The sequence below is a fragment of the Branchiostoma lanceolatum genome, chromosome 4 (genome assembly GCF_035083965.1).
Source record: "Branchiostoma lanceolatum isolate klBraLanc5 chromosome 4, klBraLanc5.hap2, whole genome shotgun sequence".
NCBI classification, from domain to species: domain Eukaryota; kingdom Metazoa; phylum Chordata; class Leptocardii; order Amphioxiformes; family Branchiostomatidae; genus Branchiostoma; species Branchiostoma lanceolatum.
The window spans coordinates 25,223,604-25,232,896 of NC_089725.1; the positions used below are offsets into that span (position 1 = coordinate 25,223,604).

A 9,293-nucleotide genomic window follows, 5' to 3' on the forward strand; every position below is an offset into this window, starting at 1 on the left:
CAAATTAGAAATAACATGTTTCATTCGAAGGGCGAGACATTTGGATAACACACGTGTATCACAATTAAGTAGGGTAATAGGGCGCCAATTCTTTATATATGAAGGATCTTTCTCCTGTCCCGAAGGATCCTGCTTAAGTATCAGCGAAATAAGGCCTACTTTTTGTGTGTCAGATAGTTGATTTTTTCCATAAGAAAAGTTAAAACACTCTAGCATGGGCTGCTTTAAACAATTAAAGAAAGTTTTGTAAAATTCTATCGGGAGCCCGTCGAGACCCGGAGCTTTCCCGGAGGCAAAAGAAGTAATTGCGCTCTTCAATTCTTTTTCAGTTATTAATCCTTCACATTTTTCACGCTGCTCAGCAGATAAAGAAACAGGTTTCAATTTAGGAAAAAAGGGTTCAAATATATCCTGATCTATTGACATAGGTGGTTCCTTAAATGAATAAAGGCTATGATAAAAGTTGGCTTGTTCCTCAAGAATATGCAAAGGATTAGTTTTAACCTGCCCATCTGCTGTGATAAATGTAGACATATTTTTCCGAGCTTTGTCTTTGGTGACTAAGTTCATAAAAAATTTAGTACATTTTTCTCCTTGTTCCATCCACTTGGCTCTTTTGCTGGCGATTATATTATTAGATTTTATTTGATACAACAATACTAATTCTTGTTTCTTTTCCTGTAGCTTATCGAATATGTTTGCATCTGAAAGAGTATCTAGCTCCTCTTGCAGGCTGCAGATTTCACTTGTTAAGGAAAGTTCCGTTTTTGTACGTTGTTTATATTTCCAAGAAGAATATTTAATAATGTGTCCACGAACACAGCATTTAAAAGTGTCCCACACGACATGCGGATTTGCAGAACCCTCATTATAACGGAAAAAGTCTGTTATAAAATCTGAAGTTTCTTTAACGAAAACTGAGTCCCTTAATAAGTCTTGGTTAAATCTCCAATATCCTTTACCCCTGGGTATTGGTGAGGTAATAAGTGATAGTCCAATAAAAGAGTGATCAGATCTAAAACTATCTTCTATTCTAACATTCTGTACGGAGGAAACTAACGAAAAGGAAATTAAGAAATAATCAATACGGCTAGCCTGAAAACGACGTCTCCAGGTGTATCGTCTTTCCGTAGTATTTTTGTGTCTATAAATGTCTAATAAGTCTAAATTTACACATAAGGAGTTAATAGCTTGACGAGATTTAGGGTGGTAATTGAAAAGTCGATGTCCGGTTCTGTCCATATCTGAGTTTAGAACAGTATTGAAGTCTCCTGTGGCAACAATATATAATGCAGGATCAACGCAATTATGTATAGTTGATTCCAAGTTTGTGAAAAAAGAAGGGTCGTCAGAATTGGGGCCATATATATTAATCAAACAGAAGCGCATAGAATCTAAAGAAATATCCAACACAATCCATCGACCGGAGTTGTCACTCAAGGTCTGATGGATTGTGTAGGAGACAAATTTATTTGCCAGTTGATTTTAGTGACGCTGAAGAAGAGTACTAGACATCACTCCATGCACTCGAAACGTCCGTATCTTATCCATTTGTACAGATTGAATTGTCTGCAAACATGTGCGAATTGTTGACCTATTTCTGGTTTCTCTATCCAGTGTGGCTCACTCAGTTTCTAGTCAGTTCAGTCGGCAGCAAAAGTTAGATTTACCTTATGATCACTACAACCTTGGAATTTGAAGAACAACTGCATGAAACAAACCTCGACTTGTAATGGTAAAAAAATAAACGCGATTCTGTATCTGTGTTACCCTTCCGTGTTTTCCCAGCATTGTTTGTTTGTACTACATTCTAAGATTTCTGATTTAATAGAAAATAGACAACGTCTATGATCAACTAGTTTACTAGGTAAGAAGACCCTCATATCTGGTAATATATATGAAATATATCCTCGGCTCAGCATTTGTTGATGACAACACAAATGTGATGGAAGTATCAAAGCGTAGCGCCGAGCAATTGGCAATTCAAACCTCACTTTTCTTTAGTCCGGAGAGGTTTGTGAATTTTCCTGATGTTTTTCTCTATCTCTCTCATAATTACCTTCGGCTTAATACAAAAGATTAGCTCCCACGATGTTGGGAAAAGCGACTCCTGTCCAGGAATAGCCTCTGTACATGACAAAGTCAAAAGCGATGAGGCTGCCTCTTCAGCGTGAGGACGGGGGCTGCGCGGGACAATGGCGGACAGATGGCGCTGGCAGACACACCGCCTTGAAAGAAGCTTTCCCGGCAGTCTTCTGTTCCACACTACCATAAAAGTCAGGTACGATCCTGTTTTTTTTCTCATATCGTCGTAGAGCCGACGATAACAGTACGCCATACCCAAGGAAAACGCTGTTGAACTCGCGGTAAGCGACTTGAGTTGCCGTTTGCGCTCTTCTCGAGAGAAGTTTCAATCAGTACCAGACGGCACCTGTGACATGGAGGAGAGAGGGGAACAGTTCTTCGCGGACCTGCAGACGTTGGACCTGACCGTCGACCTGCAGGAGGGGATCGGCACGGCGCCCATGTCTCTGAACCCCGACCACGAGCACCACGAGTACGGGGGATTCGCGCCATTTTCCTACTCCATGGAGAAGGTCGACCACGGCGTCGATTTCGATGATCAGTACAGCACCATGGCCTCGCAGTTCGGCACCTACCGACACTGCGAGGTGGAGACGGCCCCGTCGTTAGAAGACAGGCTGGCCGCGCTGGATGAGAGGGTAGTCCAGGGTGGGGAATGGACATCCGTACGGCCACTCATGGGACGGTCTGACGCAATGGAAAGGTTAGGCGTAAAACTTTTGAAAGCTTTCCACATAGGTATTTTTATCTTCTTGAGTTGTATCATTTTTTTCATTTGTTAAATTCTTATTACGTTTGAATTTCACCGCAATAATGCTGTTAGATAGAAATAGGAAACGCTTAGGTCATATTCAACGGACTATCTATCTGTGGTACAAAAGTTGATGTTGCCACACTCATCTAATGACAAAAGTGACGATATCATTACCAAGTCACACCAACCGTTTCGTGAAAACGATAATTTAGTCGAATTTCATTCGTAGCCTCCGTTGCAGACTCCTTCCGGCTGTTTTCTTTTTTAAGGTAGCGTTTTCTTATTACATTTTTTCCATATTGCTGGCCGGCAATAAAGTTGTCTCCAATGGAGGCTATGTCATTCGGTGCAATAAATAAGATGTCAAACCTATGGATTCATTCACTCTAGCAGTCTTAACCATTACACTTTGATATTCATTTACTAGTTTTGATTTCCATGTGTTCCCCCAGTCCTGAGGAGGACCCAGAGACGGGCTCACCCAAGCATCAGAGACTGGCGGCAAACATCCGGGAGCGACGGCGCATGCTCAGCATCAACTCTGCCTTCGAAGAGTTACGTCATCACGTCCCAACGTTTCCGTATGAGAAAAGACTATCTAAGGTGGGGACCGAATCACGTATTAAGGACATTATGATTTTCCTTGTCCTCTGTAGTTTTGAACTGAAGACTGCAACATTAATGGATATCTAAATCGTAAAATGGTCTCGTCGACGATTTTGATTAAATTTTGATTAAAATTATCAATGAAAGTAATTTATATAGAGAGCAGACCAAAAACGCAGTTCTTAACTTCGTACTCATTGTTTGAATCAAACATTATATGACCTGAATGGTAAGTGAAATACAGCTTATAAAAGTGGTAGTTTGCTGTCCAAGCGCTGACACAGTGGTGTATATTAGTGACAGCGAGACCGCAAAGGCCCGGTTATGATTTGTCAAGTAGGTTATATACCTCCTTGGATTTGTGGTGATAATAGACCGATCCCAAAGCCACGCCCCCTGTTCGATTTCGAACACCTCCGTCAGAAACAGGGTTTGACGGACCAAACATGGCCGCCGCGGCTACGTTAAAAATAATGCCACTGACTTCGGTTTAGCTTTTGTGACACTGAAACCCTTTCAAAGCGGGCCAAATAAGAATGCTATGTCTTCTTTGCTGAAGGCTGTATCCACCAGGTAGAGTTGTCTAAGGAGGGGGTAGATGTACTTGCAGTGAGAGCGTAATGTTTTCGGTCAATGTTAAAGCGGTATGCGCCGCATAGTTTTCCCTTGTCGGTGGGCATCAGCGCCCAGTTTCTGACAAGCAGTCGATGCACGTGTAAAACAGGGTTCATATATCTGTGACAGGGCTCCCACTGTATTGACTGCATGTATAACAGCTGCATGGTATTTAGTAACTAAGAATTAAAATGCATCCTTTCACTTCCCTGTTCATTTTCAAGTTAACCAGTTTCACACACCAGTAACTGAAGAGACGAAACTCTTTGTAGTAGTCAGCATGTGGCACAAGATTCCTCTCCTTGAGTGCCCGATCTATTTTCTTGTTAAATTCGTTTTTGTTCTGAGCATGCATTCAACCAATACAGTGCAAAACCTGTCCCAGATATACGTACCCTACTTTACACGTGCCATTTCTGCACCGCCAACACTGTTTTTGACGGAGGTGCTCTGAATAGAACAGGGGGTTCTATGGGTCTTCTATTCGTTCGATATGGTGTACGACAGGATCGGTCTATTACAGTCTGGTGGCCTGGTAATGTCTTCTCTTATCAATAGCAAATTGTTAAGAGCGAAATATTAGTCTAGCTCTAGAAATTTGAAATGCAGTGGGCTATACATTGAAGTAATGTAAGCCTTCGGCTTCGTTGCAGTCAGCCCGGTTTTCCGCAGGACGAAACCGAATTTTGCCACACTCCAAGCTCTGCAGTCTGCCATTGGTTGGGATTGTTTGCTTTGGTTAGAACTGAATATACTTACACGTATACTATATCCACGCTAGATCGACACATTACGACTGGCCATCGCGTACATCGCGCTCCTGTCGGGGATTGTGCAGTCGGGCCTGGAGCCGTACGACTACATCCAGCGATGTCTGGAGCGGGGGCACACGGACTCATTCACAGACGCCTGGATGACTAGTGGTGAGAGGACAATTCTTATTTCATCTTCTCATACTTGTCCTTAGTGCTTTACTGCCGTTTTAGGATCTTTCTATTCCATCCTGTTTTGAAACAATCATAAAGTGATGTGTCTGTACGTGGCGTTATTTCTAAACGCTGCAACTACCGCACATGTCGGCTTTCATTGATATTGAATTAAAATTATAACGATATTGCATGTGCCAGCTTAACAACATCGAGTTTCTTTCAAAATATATGTACATACAACGCATCGAAACGTCCTTAAATGATCTCCATTTCCTCGGAGACCTATGTGATGGTTATTCAGCACCAAGGTCAGGTAGCCCGGAACGAGTTGGAATGTGCCCGCGATTTCGGTTAAACAATGTAATTAGATGTGTATTCTTCGTTGCTCACGTTCTTACATAGTGTTATATCAAATCTTCCAACGTTATCACACATTGGCACAGAAAAAACATTTCATTGCAATATATGCTCCTCTCGTATGATACAGAGAGGTTGAAATTCTTCGGTGAAAATATGGTACAAGGCTGTACACGTTCATTTCATGGGAACAAGCTATTATTGGTCGATGCAGTATCAAATAGACAGTCACTGATGATAACGTTATCAAACATCTGAAATCTGAGTCTGAAGAATCGTGATCGAATGAATGCATGGATATTCCATAGACGTGGTGCGACTAGGGCATGAAGAGAACAGATTTTCCAGTACGTTTCCAGTTTCGAGTGTTTATACCTCCACTGATGCCGTTTTGTTTCTTCCAATCTCAGATCTAACGGCGCGATTGTCCTGGATCAAGTGGGAATGACCGGATGGCCCAAGGGGAAAACAAGAAATGAAGTGGGAAAATCGTCTGAAATTATCGTATCTAAGATAATGGTATATTAATATTGTAACACTGATTGTCTATGTAACTGTACATAGCCTGCATGTCAACTATGAACATTGGATTTGTGATTTCGGTGTTTCTTGGGAAAAGATCCCGTCCAAACAGATGTACGGGAAAACAGCAAGGTGCGAATAATAGATTAAAGGTTCTGCCGCATGTAATCCGACTTCTCTTCAGTCCACACAAAGGTAAAGCCGAAGCACTTGAAGAGGATTTCTGTTGAAGTACAACTGCGTTCATCTATTACACTATTGTTGCGTCTTTGTTCACGAAGTAGTATTTTTGCAGCCAATCAGAACAACAACATGTACAGTGACTATCGTCAAAAACTGTTCATTAAATCGATGAGTGGAATAATCAATTGCTGTTGTGTGGTCCTTCTTTATGATTACCGACCATGCCCGTTTGGAAATAGATTCCCATCAGCGTTGACAATGCTTCAGATGAAACAGATGTCTTCCAAGTTGGTAGGTCGCTTAAAAACAGCATCGATACAGTTGAATCATTAGAATATTCACTACAAATGAAACCAGCTATGGCAAGGGGAAAAAAGAGTACAAAAATGGACAAGAGTTCCACGACCTCATATCTCCATGAACAATTCTATTCATGAAAATTACTTACACATTTGCATAACATATGCTTGGTCATAAACACCTTTATCTAACTTACACATGTTGCAATATTGACAGTCCTATAATTTTCCAATTAGATGAATTATGGTGTTTTTGCATTAATTATGCAAATTATGGAGTTATTTGCATAATTGGTATCTGTTGATGCTCCACTTTCCATAAACTACATATGTTACATGTATTTGAGTCTGATAATGAAAAACCCTGCAAATATAGATTTTCCTCATTAGCTATGCAAATTAAGCCCCTATTAGCATAATTTTGCACTTCATTGTTTTTATCTCTATCTAAGCTACCTGCATACCAAATATCATGGAAATCCGTTGTTCCTTTGCTCAGTTATTCTCCTTAGAAAATTTTCACAAAAACGCCCCTGCAGTTCCAGAGGAAGCTGCTAGGGGGCCCAAACCTACACCACTTCTTTATTACATCACAAGCTATCTGCCACCCAAAAATCAAAACCACAGCACGTCCAGGTCAAAAGATACAAAAATTGGAGTTCTGCTGCAGTACCAAGGTCATATACCAGGTGGCCCAAAATTGACCTTGAACTTCGGCTTCACAGCACCTGCCCACATACCAAATATCATCGTAATCCATCAAAAGGTTCTTGAGTTATGCTGACTACAGTAGTGCGGAAACACAAACAGACAGACAGACAGACAAACACACACACAGACACACCCAAAACTATATCTCCATTTTTCATGGAGATAAATATCAATCCTGGTTCAATATGTTGTCTTTATCATGTTAAAATCTAAGTAAATCAATCTGTCTGAGTAGATGTCCCAGCTTCCTGGTTTTCTCTCTAAATCTTTTCTGCTAATTTCTGTGAGTAGCCTATAGACAAATTTGAACCATTCAAAGCAAGATACCAAAATCGAAGAAGCTTCAGGTGTATTGAAACACAAGTAGACGTCTTGAGCCTTGTTGCCTTTATTCTTGTTTCATGGCAACACATTAATAACAGTAAAATAAACAATTGCATTCTCCAACATGATTTATAATGTGTTGAAAATAGAAAAATGTGTTAAGGTATACAGAATTACACTGAAACAGCACTAGGGGTGAGGGTAAAGTACTCATTGTGTAGATATTGCAATATTGCACGGATTTCTCCCAAATGAAAACTAAACACTGACAAAGGTGTCCTTGCAATTTCGTCCACTATTCTCTCTACGGTTACTAGCTACTATATGGCACAAACTTCTGGAATGGTCAGACACATACTTAATATGTATTGCCTCCAGCCCAACATTATTTGATATCTTAAGAACATCTTCAAGTATACACTGAACACACCTTTTTCAGGGACCTTACATGCAAATATACGACTGTTATATGCATGTCTTTACCTTCTATTGTGAATATGCTTGATTGGATGATAAAGGAATGTCTCCAGAATTATACTTTATTGCTGACTAAATCTTTCTTGCCCTCTCATCAAATAAAAGACATATCTATACATATGAAACCTCATAAAGTTGCCATCCTCTTATAAACAACCAGAATGTTCACAATCTTTAGAGATTACACATTGCACTTTTTGAGAATGTATCAGGGAATCATCTGCGCAAAACACATTCTATTATCCTTGTACTATACATGTATGTCTTTTTCAAATTTTTACTAGAGACAGAATACATATCTTACTTTCAAATTGTACAACATCTAAAATATCTATTAGGTCATTGCTAATACTACAGTTAATTGGTCAGCAGAGGGTCCTAACTAGGAAAAATTGGACAGAACTGTATTAATGTGGTCTATGGCAGGAGTTGGTAGGTTGGTTGCACGAGGTGGTTAGCCAGGCAGGTTCGACTAGAGATGATCAAGTTCAGAATCCAAATCTTTGTGAAGCTTGCATGGATAATACAGAATAATACCCAAATGTCTGAGTGGAGTTCCCGCAAACCTAAAACAATTTTTAGACATGTTACAAAGAATGATACATTGAATAATTAATCAAAATGGTGTTGTATGGTGATAGTTCTCAGATCACTATCCCAAACCTTCATTTCTATCATCCAATGTGTTTAAAACTTAACATTGTAATCTAGTAATCTAGTTATGAACCTCACAGCATAAATGGTAGTACATGTATAAGGTTGATATCAAAGACTTGCTATGACGTACCTTCCTCATCAAATACAGACAACAACACTCTATTTTCCTACAAATGTATTTGCTGCATACATGTACAGTGTAGACACTGAAGTCCTGGGTTTCTTAACTATTGATTATCTGTGCCCTGGTGTACTCCTAGATGAGCATGCCTGCCACCCTCCCCACTACAGCTCTAGTCTTTGACGATCTATACCCTGGTGTGCTCCCATATATGTATGCCTGCCACCCTCCCCCCTAAACAGCTCTAGTCTTTGATGTTCTGTTGCCTGGTGTACTCCAGGTTACACCCCTATGTTCCAACCCCCCTATGTTCTGACACCCCCTAACCCTAACCCCAACCCAAATGAATGTGGGAATATAGGACTATCCCCTTACTCCCATATAAGTATGGCAACCCCCCCTCCCCACCAGAGCTCTAGTCTTTGATGACCTGCTGCCTGGTGTACTCCCAGATGAGCAGTGCCCCCCCTCCCCACCAGAGCTCTAGTCTTTGATGACCTGCTGCCTGGTGTACTCCCAGATAAGCAGTGCCCCCCTCCCCACCACAGCTCTAGTCTTTGATGACCTGGTGTACTCCCAGATGAGCAGTGCCCCCCTCCCCACCACAGCTCTAGTCTTTGATGACCTGGTGTACTCCCAGATGAGCAGTGCCC

The 9,293-nt window shown here is 40.9% G+C and overlaps 1 protein-coding gene across 1 annotated transcript; it reads left to right on the forward strand.

Moving 5' to 3' along the window:
• Positions 1 to 1,468: 1,468 nt before the first annotated feature.
• LOC136433633 (basic helix-loop-helix transcription factor scleraxis-like) lies at positions 1,469 to 6,336 on the forward strand. The gene is made up of 4 exons (XM_066426037.1): positions 1,469 to 2,788; positions 3,292 to 3,442; positions 4,842 to 4,983; positions 5,757 to 6,336. The coding sequence occupies exons 1-4, from the start codon at positions 2,439 to 2,441 to the stop codon at positions 5,792 to 5,794; spliced, it is 681 nt and encodes a 226-aa protein (XP_066282134.1). The 5' UTR covers positions 1,469 to 2,438; the 3' UTR covers positions 5,795 to 6,336.
• Positions 6,337 to 9,293: the final 2,957 nt, after the last annotated feature.